The sequence below is a fragment of the Channa argus genome, chromosome 1 (genome assembly GCF_033026475.1).
Source record: "Channa argus isolate prfri chromosome 1, Channa argus male v1.0, whole genome shotgun sequence".
Lineage (NCBI taxonomy): Eukaryota > Metazoa > Chordata > Actinopteri > Anabantiformes > Channidae > Channa > Channa argus.
In genome coordinates, this window is record NC_090197.1 from 38,447,431 (window position 1) to 38,461,285 (window position 13,855).

The 13,855-nt window shown below is 37.5% G+C and overlaps 1 protein-coding gene across 2 annotated transcripts; it reads right to left on the reverse strand.

The window, feature by feature from the left end:
- Nucleotides 1-569: 569 nt before the first annotated feature.
- On the reverse strand, nucleotides 570-9,779 carry prokr1b (prokineticin receptor 1b). 2 transcript variants are annotated; one of them, XM_067518811.1, is made up of 4 exons: nucleotides 9,326-9,779; nucleotides 8,871-9,017; nucleotides 8,025-8,683; nucleotides 570-1,352 (listed from the first exon to the last, which is right to left on the reverse strand). In XM_067518811.1, the coding sequence occupies exons 3-4, from the start codon at nucleotides 8,489-8,491 to the stop codon at nucleotides 650-652; spliced, it is 1,170 nt and encodes a 389-aa protein (XP_067374912.1). In that variant the 5' UTR covers nucleotides 8,492-8,683; nucleotides 8,871-9,017; nucleotides 9,326-9,779; the 3' UTR covers nucleotides 570-649. The 2 variants fall into 2 exon arrangements, with proteins under 2 accessions (XP_067374912.1, XP_067374920.1); XM_067518819.1 differs by lacking the exon at nucleotides 8,871-9,017.
- Nucleotides 9,780-13,855: the final 4,076 nt, after the last annotated feature.

Consider the following 13,855-nt stretch of genomic DNA (forward strand, 5'->3'; position numbering starts at 1 on the left):
TCATGGACATGCTGTAGAGTACAACTCATATAGTACAGTACAAGGAAAAGCAAATTGAAGTACAGCCTGTATTTTTCAGGCTCTTCTTCCATTTGCACACATAAAATGCATTAATCTACAAAGACAGCATGCAGCATATTGATTCTTTTCAAGGACAAATAAAAAAGAAAAAAAATATGTCAAACAAATTGAAAAGACTTTGGAATGTCTTTGTTGGCTCTTTAGAAGAGCTTTAACAATTTGTTATATTTCAACGTATTCCATTCAATTAAAAATTACTCTACTTCTTAAAGTCAAAGCATAACTCATCCTAATAGAAGAGATGAAAAAACACAACACTTCAATACAAAAGCAATGGTTAATGAAAGAATTTCTTCAGGAATAGGAATTATACGGCCTTACTAAAACCAATTTGAACAAAACAAACACAGCCAGTACAAATATTAACATTACGCACTTGTGCTATATCTATTACATACGGTACGATTTTTTACAGTACACTGAGTATGTATATATATATATATATATATATATATATATATATATATATATATATATATTTTTTTTTTTTTTTTTTTTTGGAGTATAACAACAGTTCTAATCTCAACAATAGGCAGATTTTTGTAGGTTTTTAATGTTTTTTTCCCCTTCACCTAAGATGAATACATTCAATCTCCTCTGTTGCAGGCATGGAGGAGGTCCTCACATCTGTCTCATCCACAGATTTATTGGGTGTATACGTTGACTTCCAGCGCAGTAGTACAATCTTCTTCAGGTACTTAACTGTGTTGTTCTTGACGCTGACAAAACAGAAAGTATTGATCATGCTGTTGCTCATGGCAATGCACTCAATGATGTAGAAGGCCACCAATGAGTTCTTCTGGCGGGAGATGAGTGTCGGGTGGAAGTCTCGCAGGATGGTGAACCCATAATAGGGTGCCCAGCACAGGATGTATGCCGTCAAAATACCGATTAGGACCATCACCGTCTTGCGGCGACAACGCAGCCTCTTTTTTATTTGCTCTGTCTGGAAACCTGGGACATTTTTGAACCAGAGCTCACGGGAAATTCGGGCGTAACACATTGCCATGAAAATCACAGGCCCAACAAACTCTACAGCAAAAATAAACAAGAAGTAAGAGCGGTAATAGGCCTGCTGGTCCACAGGCCAGATCTGGGCACAGAAGGTTTTGTGAGTAGTTGGGGTACCACCATGAGGGTACATCGTCTCAGAGGCAAAGTAAGCTGACGGAATTGATATCAGAATGGGAACAATCCAGACTCCTGTTATCAGGCAGTAGGCCGTCTGGTACTTCATGCGAGGCCTCAGAGGATGGACTATAGCCATGTACCTGGAAGAACACAGACATAGTATTGAGCCACTGATGAGGCTGGGAATTAATAATACAAGTCAAATCAAGCAGCCTGCTTAACAGTCTGAGTGTGGTGCAAACTCTACATTTTCAGTAAGTATCTCCCAATCACTCATGAAAAATAAAAGATTAAAAGATCAATACCTATTGCTTCATTATTAAAGCAGATGCATTTTTTATGTAGGTTTAAGATTGGAAAATTTAAAAAGTAGACTTTTTGCCTTGCAAGGGCCATAGCAACACAAAGACCAACTGCTGCATTGGCTCACTTCCCCTTTGCCTTGCCCAACAAGCGCCACTTTAAAAAAAAAACGCAAAGTTGATGATGCAAATTCTAGACTTGTGTGAGACAAAGAGGAAGACCTGAGGCAACGGATATCCGAAATGTAAGCCAGTCAGCTTTTGCCCAACATTTTTAAGCTGCTCTCACCTACCACAGATGGTTAGATCTACTTCTGATAATATGTCTCACACAGACAGCCTTTGTATGTCACGGCCCTAAGATACAATTCCATAAGTCATCATAAACAAGGGGGTGTCACAACAACTGCTATCAGTTGATAGATAATGTACAAGCATAAACCTACATAGGGCCCTATAAGGCGTTCAAGATTTTTTAATGCATGAGGTTTAAAATAGTGTAAATTATGAAATACATAATACACAGTGTTTCTCTGTGTATACTACACTGCTTCCTGACAAACACTAAACTTTACAATAGTTAAAAATATTCACTGGTCCATCGTTTGGATCAGTGTTTCATAGCATCCTTTTAATAATCCGTATGGTAGGAACAGTGAACTATTTTTAATGATTAGTAGATATACATAAGAATTTTTATGCTGCAGCATGTTGTTTATGTACAGTTTTCTAGTATGCATATAAATATCTATGCATTGTGTGCATTCATACACATTTACATTCATGCACAAAAGTTAGTATCGCCTCTTTTAATTCTATGATTTTTCATGTCAAAACATAATAAAAATCATGTGGTTGTTACAGGTCTTAGTATTAGGTAAATATGACCTCAGATGAAGAAGCAACCTAACGTCTTTTACTGCCATTTTTAATATATAAAAAGGAAAGAAAAAAGACATTGGCAATACTAAGTAGCCCCTTCCTGCTTCCTCAGGATTTAAGAGGGTAAGTTGCAGCCAGGTGCTGCTGATCATAAGCCCTTGATTAATTGATCATCAGCAGGTGTGCAGACGTCGATAGAAGCAGAAGTTTTGGCAGTTTGCTGGTCTGGAGCATTAGGGTGTGTGTAAACACAAAGCCAGGAGAAAAATGGGAGCAATAGAGAAACAGATTGATTGTTGCTGTGCATCAATCTGGAAAGTGATTATAAATACAATTTCTAAACAATTTGGACTTTAATGTTCTACAGTGAGAAAGATTATTCACAAGTGCAAAGCATTCAAGACATTTGCCACAATTCCCAGGACTGGACGTTCCAGCACATTCACCCCAAGGTCAGACTGTGGAATACTCAGAGAAATACAAGAAAACCCAAGAGCTACATCTCAGACCCCACAGGCCTCAATGAGCATGTCTAATGATAAAGTCCATGACAGCACATTTAGAAGAAGACTGAAAAAAAAAAAAAAAAAACTCTTTGGAAGGACTCCCAGGAGAAATCTTCTTCCTGGGCAACTTGCAGTCTTCGAGTTGACCATGAACTCCTACCTATATCCAAGGATTCTAGAGACAGATGTGATGCCATGAATCCCACAGCTAAAGCTTGGTTGAAATTGAATCATGCAATGAGACAATGATTACAGGAGGAGGTAATTAACTTTTGCAAATGAATGTAGGCATCTTTCTAGAGTAATATGTGCACTAGAATTCAGAATTACCAAATCAGAATTAACAAAAAATATTTTAGTCAGAATCCTTTTTAAAACCTGAAAATAAATGGAATTAATTAAATTGTAAGGCCAGAATATCCATAAACAGACATATGAGTTAATAGAGTTAAAATATAAAATTGTATAATAGCTACTTCTTCTGTCACAAGAACTGCCAAAAAAGTAGAATAAATAAAAGACCTTATCACAAACACACACAAAATGTAATTACACAGTGGCATTTAAATAGCAAAGGGGAAAGTAAGATGAGTTATGGCTTTTTTATATTGTATGAAAGTGTGAAAAAGCAACCAAAAATCCAACAGCAGCTATTTGCAACCCTCTCTAATAAAAATTAGTAGTAGGAGTAGTAATTTTCTAGTTGGATTAAAATGCTGAATCTCTCAGGAGTTTACTCTGGGACTGAATCTTATTAACTTAACCAGACGGCTTTGATAGGACTAAAGTATACTGTGAAAAGTTTTGGCACATGCAGTGACTCACTGTATTCTCAGTTGCAGAGCCATAGAAGTGTACATCAAGCTATAACCATACTCCTGCACCTGTACTTAAGTACATTTTTCATATATGTGTATTTAAGTGAATTATGGTAACATTGACATTTACTCCACATCTGAGAGGACATATCTACAGGCAGGTATAGTGTCTGTCCTTGTAGGAGAGCTGGGCTATATAATCTATGATGTGTTTAAAGGCATTGTTAGCCTAAATGTTTGGTTTTCTCTTTTTACAGTTAAAAAAACCCCCTAATTGTCACTGTTTCATTTAAGAATATTTTGATATGTTGAAATTAACTTTAATAGCAAGTTGCAAATGGTTGTGTTGCAGCACTCACAAAGTTAAAAATAGGGGGTGTCACAACAACTGCTATCAGTTGATAGATAATATACAAGCATAAACCTACATAGGGCCCTATAAGGCGTTCAAGATTTTTTAATGCATGAGGTTTAACTTGGGGAAAATAATGTAAATTAAGAAATACATAATATACAGTGTTTCTCTGTGTATACTACACTGCTTCCTGACAAACACTAAACTTTACAATAGTTAAAAATATTAATTGGTCCTTCGTTTGGATCAGTATTTCACAGCATCCTCTAATAATCCGTGTGGTAGGAACAGTGAACTATTTGTAATGATTATTAGATACACATAAGAATAATTATGCTGCAGCATATTGTTCATGTACATTTTTCTAGTATGCATATAAATATCTATGCATTGTGTGCATTCATACACATTTACATTCATGCACAAAAGTTAGTATCGCCTCTTTTAATTCTATGATCTTTCATGTCAAAACATAATAAAAATCATGTGGTTGTTACATGTCTCAGTATTGGGTAAATATGACCTCAGATAAAGAAGCAACCTAACGTCTTTTACTGCCATTATTATTTATAAAAAGGAAGGAAAAAAAGACATTGGCAATACTAAGTAGCCCCTTCCTGCTTCCTCAGGATTTAAGAGGGTAAGTTGCAGCCAGGTGCTGCTGATCATAAGCCCTTGATTAATTGATCATCAGCAGGTGTGCAGACGTCGATAGAAGCAGAAGTTTTGGCAGTTTGCTGGTCTGGAGCATTAGGGTGTGTGTAAACACAAAGCCAGGAGAAAAATGGGAGCAATAGAGAAACAGATTGATTGATTGTTGCTGTGCATCAATCTGGAAAGTGATTATAAATACAATTTCTAAACAATTTGGACTTTAATGTTCTACAGTGAGAAAGATTATTCACAAGTGCAAAGCATTCAAGACATTTGCCACAATTCCCAGGACTGGACGTTCCAGCACATTCACCCCAAGGTCAGACTGTGGAATACTCAGAGAAATACAAGAAAACCCAAGAGCTACATCTCAGACCCCACAGGCCTCAATGAGCATGTCTAATGATAAAGTCCATGACAGCACATTTAGAAGAAGACTGAAAAAAAAAACAGTTTGTGAAGGACTCCCAGGAGAAATCCTCTTTTGTCTAAAAAAAACCCTGCATCTGAACAAACTACAAACAAGACTTCTGGAACAATGTCTTGTGGACAGATGAGACCAAAGTAGAGTTGTATGGCCGTAAAGCCCAGCGTCACGTCTGGTGGAAACCAAACACATCATTTCAGCAGAAACACCTCATACGCACTGTCAAGCACGGTAGCGGAGGGCTGATGATTTGGGCTTGTTTTTGTAGCAACAGTACAGGACCTGCGCAACTTGCAGTCTTCGAGTTGACCATGAACTCCTACCTATATCCAAGGATTCAAGAGGCATTTCTCATGCCATGCATCTGACAGCTAAAGCTTGGATGAAATTGAATCATGCAATGATATATTGATTACAAGAGGGAGTAACTAACTTTTGAAAATGAATGTAGGCATCTTTGTAGACTAATATGTGCCAAAAAAGTAGAATAAAAAAAGACCTTTACATTTACATTTACATTTAGTCATTTAGCAGAAGTTTTGGCACCTCATCACAAACACACACAAAATGTAATTACACAGTGGCATTTAAATAGCAAAAGGGAAAGTAAGATGACTTATGGCTTTTTTATATTGTATGAAAGTGTGCAAAAGCAACCAAAAATCCAACAGCAGCTATTTGCAAACCTCTCTAATAAAAATTAGTAGTAGGAATAGTAATTTTGTAGTTGGTTTAAAATGCTGAATCTCTCAGCAGTTTCCTCTGGGACTGAATCTTATTAACTTAACCAGACGGCTTTGATAGGCCTAAAGTATACTGTGAAAAGTTTTGGCACATGCAGTGACTCACTGTATTCTCAGTTGCAGAGCCGTGTAAGTGTACATCAAGCTATAACCATACTCCTGCACCTGTACTTAAGTAAATTTTTCATATATGTGTATTTACGTGAATTATGGTAACACTGACATTTACTCCACATCTGAGAGGACATATCTACAGGCAGGCATAGTGTCTGTCCTTGTAGGAGAGCTGGGCTATATAATCTATGATGTGTTTAAAGGCATTGTTGGCCAAAATGTTTGGTTTTATCTTTTTACAATTCAATAAAAAAATAACTAATTGTCACTGTTACATTTAGGAATAATTTGATATGTTGAAATTAACATTAATAACAAGTTGCAAATGGTTGTGTTGCGTCACTCACAAAGTTAAAAATAGATTGCGGTCTGGTTTATTAAAGAGAAATCACTTCATACATATGGTTGTTTGGTTTTAAATACAACCATAATCTTAATCTAATCGTGAGTGTTTTCTTGTTTCTGTGCTGTGAATCACATCCATGCAAATAGCTTTGTGTTAATAAATGTGGCCCTTCATTCATTTAAAAAAATATGTTGCAGAACATAATCATAATGTAATTAGGTTTGCAACAAAACTGTAGTCAGACTTCTGTTGCAAATAAATGTTCACATTAATCCTAATATTAATGTTCATTTGTAATTTGTATAGGGGACAGGGTTGCCATTTAAGTCATGTTTACAGAAGGTGGATTTTTGGGTCATGGTATATTTAGCATAGTTTAAAGAGCTTTGTTACTCCTTGCTGCTTTTTATGTGAGTACAATGTGAGTAAAATAATATTTCACAACAAACTCAAAGTTTACAAAGCACTCGCTACATTAGTAACAATTTCTTTGTTCTTCTGAAGTTTTCCAAGACAGTGACGGTGTGAACGAAAGCAAGCGTTACAGGTAAAATACCAACATGTGCTCTGTGAAACAGGCCTATTAAACATGTGTATATTTGTGCAGCTCCCTCTTCCATCTAATGAATTAAAATTGCATGTTAATTGAAGCTGCACATTAAAAGCCTCCATGACTCTCTAAGCCCTAATGCAACTCTGAGGAACTGAAAATGTTTGATGAGGGTTTCACATTGGGTGGTCTTTGTCAACACAATTAAGGGGGGAGAAATGCTTAATGAGTTGTTGCAGAATTACTCACAGACAACCAATTTTGTCAGGGCGTACTCACACTAGGCAATTCCAATCGTTTGAGCACCACAGACTCCTGTGATCACTCAATTTTGTCCTTGTGCACAGTCCGGTTAGGGTTCAGTTAGACTTTATCATAAAGACAATGTGGGGGTGATTGCTAAACCCAAGCACAGCAAGCATATAGTGTGAGAAGTTGTGTTCTGGCCCTCTCATTTCAAATAGAGTGGTCAAAACATTGAAACCGCCTCTTGATATAAAGCACTTCAGTTCAACTCCACCATGCACTCTGACCTCAGTAATAAAAAACAGCTGAATTATCACCTTTCTGACAGTTTTTAACTTAGAATTTAAATTTTAACTTTGTAAAAGTAGAATTCATGGTAGAGCTGCTGTATTGCATTGGATAAGATTGTACAGGTGTACAAGCATCGGCTTAATGACTAAATGTAATTGTACCTAATGAAGTGGCCAGTGAGTGTAAATACATTTGCATCTACTGCATATGCATATATACCAAAACCACATTATCCATGCATGGGCCTAAAAGTTATTTAAACTTGTCTCTTTGTTCAAAGTAATCTAAAAATGTGTTTACTTTATTTGCCAGTAAAAGTCATGAAATAATCTATGAAATGGTGTAACAAAATCTGTTAGATAACAATTGAACAACAGGGTAACCAAACACCTGTGGAGAAACTGTTGCAAAAATTGAAAATGTATTTTTTGCTTTCACTTAATTTAAGGCTGGTTTGCTTCTAATCTCTTTAGACAATGCTGGAAGCTTTTTGCATTCAGCAGTAGTCTGTTGAATTGAATATATGATGCTCTCACTCTCACAGTCACACTGAATTCTGACCAATATGACAGACTTACCTGTCAACGGCAATGGCAAGCAATGCATTTGTGGATACGTAGAGTGACACAGTCCGGAGATAGTTGACAGAAGCACACAGAACCAATCCATGATCCCAGGAAAGCTGTTTTACCACATAGTAGTCCACCAGGAACGGGCAGCACACCACTGCCACGAGGAAGTCTGAGATGGCCAGGTTGGCGATGAGCAGGTTGGTGAGGTTGCGGAGCTTTTTGTAGCGTGTCAGTGTGGCAATGAATATGAAGTTTCCCAACCCACAGACGAGCATGATGCAGACAAGGACTACACCGATAACAATGGTTGCCACAAAGAAGGCCTGACCCTGTGTTGTGTCTGGGATCTCATCAGGAGGGATGCCATAATCCATATCATAGTTGTCCACATAATGATCCAACTCAGCTTCTTGGAGTGTGTTCTGCATCTCTGTGTACGCTGCTACCATGTGACTGACATTAGAGTCCCCCATGTCTTAGCATGCACTCCTATACTGCGTTAGAAAGATTGTACTGGAGAAGAATCAGTTCTGATGAATGAATGATGGTGAAAAATTGTGATGCTTTTTTGTACATGGTGTTAATGTGTCTGTCGTTAAATATTATGTTGTTTCTGTGATGACGAAAAGGGTGAATCTTCGTTGTAAACAGAAACCCATCTTCACCTGGAACAGAAAGTCCCCATCTCAGCATTAGTCATACAGAGTAAAAAAATAAAAATTCCTGGTAACAATATGTGATCCAAACACATTACATGAGCTCTGTGGTTCTGGTTAAATCATGCTGGCATGTGTGACATTCCTATGATGTATTCAGATGAAAAATGTTGGTGGGTAAGGTCATTATATTTACCAATAGCGACTCCGTGATATATTAGGTCTTTGTCACGTTACAACAAGCCTGCGTCACAGATGTGCTCATTGTAATGACAGGTCATTTAATTGGCTTCAAAGTAGTGATTTAAATTCCTCTGTTGCATATATTATCACAGTAAAACACCTTTAACGAGACAAAAAGAGACATATATGAATGTTGCAGAAAGCCTTAACAGCATTTTACAAACCCGACCTGGGATGTTTTAACCACTTTTTTTTAAGTAAGAAGATGAGGTTGTTAATAATGACATAAACAGACATTAACCCTCGGGGGTCTCAACTCGGGTCTTAAGCCTTTATAAATCGATACAGCATAGAGACAGGACAAAAAAAAACGGGAGACGTATGTCCCTCGATTGTACAAATATTCATCTTTGACGAGCTCCTATTGATAAAAACCAAGGGATTAAGTCAAATATTTAAGACACTCACCAGCAAACGTTCCGAATAATTTTGCTACATATCAACAAAAAAAACCTCCGTTTTGTATTGATTGTGAAACAAACAAACAAACAAAACAACAACAACAACTAAAAAACTAAAAACAAAAACAAAAACGAAGTCCTTTATTATTGTCCGAATCTGCAAGTGGAATGAATGTCGCTCCATCCGACCGGATGAACCTTCCGTGCTTCTGCTGCCACTCCTCCGGTCCGCATCTTCGAAAGGAAGAAAAAGTTGCGTTTGTCTCCTGTGATAAATCCAACTACGACGTCGGCGAAAGAGAGGTGTTGCAGGCGTGTTACGTGCATGCGTGGGTGTTCCCAAGGGCTGAAAATTCCCCAACAAGGTGTTCGTGGCATTCAAGGTTTTTTTTTTTTACATTTACAATTTCTCACAAGTCTCATAGAATGAAGAAAACAGGGAGACTGGCAGCAGCTCCCTCCATCTTAATATATTGCCTGTTGCACCGTCTGCAAACCCCTGCTTGACCTGCTCTGTCATGCTGGGTATTATCACAGGTGGTAAATCTGCTGAAAAGGTGTGGATGTCCTTGTAAACATCCAGAAGACAGCTATTATTTATAAGGATCACAAGTGCTTCACTGCCTCTCATCGGTGATCACATGAACATATGGTGATTTTATCCCACATTTAAACTAAATGAATGAAAACAAGCTGTGAACGGTGATAAAGGGCATTTGCTGGATTCCTGGAGTTATACAGCTTTACTTTGTGATGCTTTTCGGACAATCTCGAGGGCTACAAGATAATAAAATATAAACTGTAATTATTCACATAATCCACATTGATTTGGAGAAGCTTCCTGATGTAAAGCTTTAATGTGGCCAGAAATTATACCAGGAAAGCTGTAGGAGTGCATCAAAACTCTAAATGTCCTTGTTCTAAATGCAAAACAGTGGGATGGAGTAGGCTATAAACCCCCCTAGACTTTCGAAGAACTGCAGAGTGGGGGGATAATTCTCTGTGTTTTTTTAGATTCCACACAGTGATACAGTGCTTTGTTATATAAAAAAAAAGTTCATTATAAGAACGTTAATAATTCCTTTTACAGATTTTAAAAACAATACATGCTTACTCAACTTGAACCCAGGTCTCTTTGTAAAAGGGATCTTGATAACTAAAATATGTTTGTTTAGTAATAGATTAGAAAAGAGAGTCGATATAGTCAATATATTTAGAAAATATACATTGATTTAACAAACAAAATAGCAAGACTAAAATATGGGTAAAGTCTATTTGCATTTATCAAATATACATTTTCATGACTTCCATTTATTAGTGGATCTAATATTTCAAGTCCTGTCAACCGTGGCATCTTACTTGAAACAACAAATGCATTATTTGCAATTTAGTCAATGTGTACATCACTGACATTACATTGCATTGTTACAAGCCAACGTCCAATGACAAACCCAGTAATCTGTGCTAGTTAACAGCTAAGAATGTTTTCTCAGCAGCTACAGTAGGTGATTCTCTTCAGTTAGTGTTTGGTGACCACATCCCCAAAAAACAAGAAGAAGGTTAACGTATAAGAACAATCAGCCAACACAGCTGCTGCTGCTGCTACACAGCTAATATATATGTCATATAAAAAAACGTTGACAGACACGTATTTGTGCCATTCAGGATTAGATATATGTGACACACAAGTCTGACAGAAAATTAATCTCGTAAAGCTGTGCAATTTTGTGGGCAGCGTAGCAGAAGCCAGCTCTAAATATTTGTTGAACACATGAGCTTGTACCTGAGCTCTTTCATACAGGCAAAATCCAATGTGGTCAAAACTAAAAAGCTCTGGCTCATCTAAAATCATCCAATAATCACAAGAAGCCTCATGAATGAGGTGGAAGTGGACGTGCATCAAAACTAAAGAGTGCCTATTAGGAAATCCATTGACTCGGTTTTCCTTAAATCCACTCATTATAAAAAGACTATAGTTTTTCGCTAAAATATTGGTAAATTAAATTAATTGTTGATTTAAATGTGATAATTTAAACAATGTTATTTCAAACTAGCTGCACTCTTTTTATTGTGTAAAATAGATTGTTTTTTTTTTTTACCAAGTATTACTTTACCCCATTTTCACTTTCTACAGTGTGTAAGGGTTTGTTTGTATCTTTATTTGCTCTTCTCTCTCCGCTGAGATATTTGATACTCACACTGGTGGCCACTACTGACACTGACTGCATAGTGGCTTCAGGGAAAGCAATCAATGGCAGAGATGTTCAGGAATATCCCATCAATTCTAATAGACCTTTGATTTGGTTGAGTGGGCTTGTGATAAACTGCAATATTCTTGCTGCAACGCTCAAGCATCCATAAGACTAATTAGCAACCTGATCTGATCTCTATTTCCTTTATTTGCTTCAGTGTACAGACTGAGCTGTGGAAAGCTCTCAGCACCATTTCTCCGTGGTCAACCATCCTGAACTGCAGATAAACAGGTGCATGTGGCAGCAGTGATGACTCTTAAGGATCAATTCCTTATTGTGATGGAAAGCTCGCACTACATTCTTTTATATTGCCTCTGACAATTGTCTATCAATAGCAGCAAAAGGCCTTTTTGTGTCCTCTCCCGTTAAGTGCGGCAGGTTTGCAGGTATAGTCAGGGCAATTTAAATATAATAACAAATGTCAGAGACTACTCTTTCTGTCATCTATGTGAATGGCCACAGCAGGAGAAAAAATGCACTTTTCTACAGATCACAAGAGATGAGAAAATTGCTTTTGCATGTTAGTTTTTATCACCCACTAAATATTAGCAGTTACATGAGCGGTTTTGCTATAGTGTCTGTCAATGTTGCCCATGAGGCCAGATCATCGGATAAACAGTAGGCTTTCATTTCCAACTGTGGACAGTTCTCTAATCTCACCCAAGCCTCAGACTGCTTACTTCCACTGGTACGCAATGAATATAAATGCAGAAAGATTTCCATGGACCATGGAGAATATGCACAAGACCTATAATCTATGGTGTCTGTGAAAGGGTGGACAGATAGTAAGGTCACTTTTCATGACAATGTAAGAAGGGAAATAAGCAGCAATAAAACAGAATCCATACCAACGTATATGAGGGTTTAAATCTGAGTAGAGACCAAATCTTCTCCGGTATTGTGACTTCGTGAATGTATCCATACACGCCAGCATTCAATCACACACTCATGGCTACTGTGTCTATTCCAGCAGGTGTTTTTCTGCATGGCAGCAACTTTCTGCATATTGCTGTCTAAATCTGCTTTCTCTAACATGGCTGCAGGTTGGAGGTGCCTCTAAATCTCACTATGCATCCTCCTTCTGGCTGCGAATGTGATTGGGAATGTAATTTGTAAACTAAACATTTCTCTATCAAATGTTAAAGGTGGCTGTCAAAGATGTTCTTTCCTCAAATGTTAGTTTTTTGTACATGTAGTAGGTGAAAGCAGATAGGTGTGGGTAAATCTTTAATAAAATAACTAAATGAGAAAGAAAAGCATGCATTTATTGCTCATATTTTTAGCATTACATCAACTCCCTTATGTCCATTATTGTTTTGTTGTTTGGTAGCTTCACTTTTGCAGCTCATCTATCACAGTTACCTATAGCCTGTGGGCTTTTCTAGGGCTAGACCACACTGAAATGCTGATGTAAAGTCATTTGACATGTTTTCATTCAGCTGTTTTACAGACAGCTTGCTGGATTTGTCCAGAGGGACATTTTGTCTGATGTTTGGTACTACAGCATGAAGAGAACCAGCCAAATCAGTGGCACCTCTGTCTCATCCTGTTTCTTCTATCAGTCTCTCTCATCCGAGTTAGAGTTGCATTTTTCAATTATGAGAGAAGGAGTGGAAATACGGTACAAATGAGGAAAATAATAAATTGTGAGTCAGTCTTTAGAGTACCGCGATGAAAACAACTAAACTATTCCTTTCCTGTTATTTAAACGTATTTAGAGATGTTTCAGCTTCAAAGTCATTGTCAAACATGATCATGTATCTTAATAACTGGACCTGCCTGCATACTGCTTCACCATATACAGTATGAATATTCTTCTGTAATTCATGCTGCTTTGCGTAATGCTTTTGATTATATGCATCAAAATACAACCACCCATCTGTATGAACAAACAACTATGGGAAACAAAAAAATCTATATTTTTAGTACAGTGTGTAACCCAGCCAAATTTGGAAGGGAATGGGTCTCCACTCCACACAAACTGCACTGCACAAAATTTCCCCTCTGTCCTATTGTGGTCAACCATCCAATATGTTGTGTCAAACAGGGATCTAGAAAGCAGCTGACTAAGAACCAAAATAATGGTGTATGTCATCCCAGTGCTTTCACAGGCCAGCCAGTTGTTTGTTTTTCTGTTTCTGCTTTGTCATCAACAGGGCTTTCCTAATCTTTCCCACAAAGGCAACAACACAATCTAGAAGGCCCCAGGCCCACAGCATGCATGCCCATAGCCAGAGGGAGGTTTGGGGGGTATTTTGCTGCCAGTCAGGCTGTACAGTGTTTAG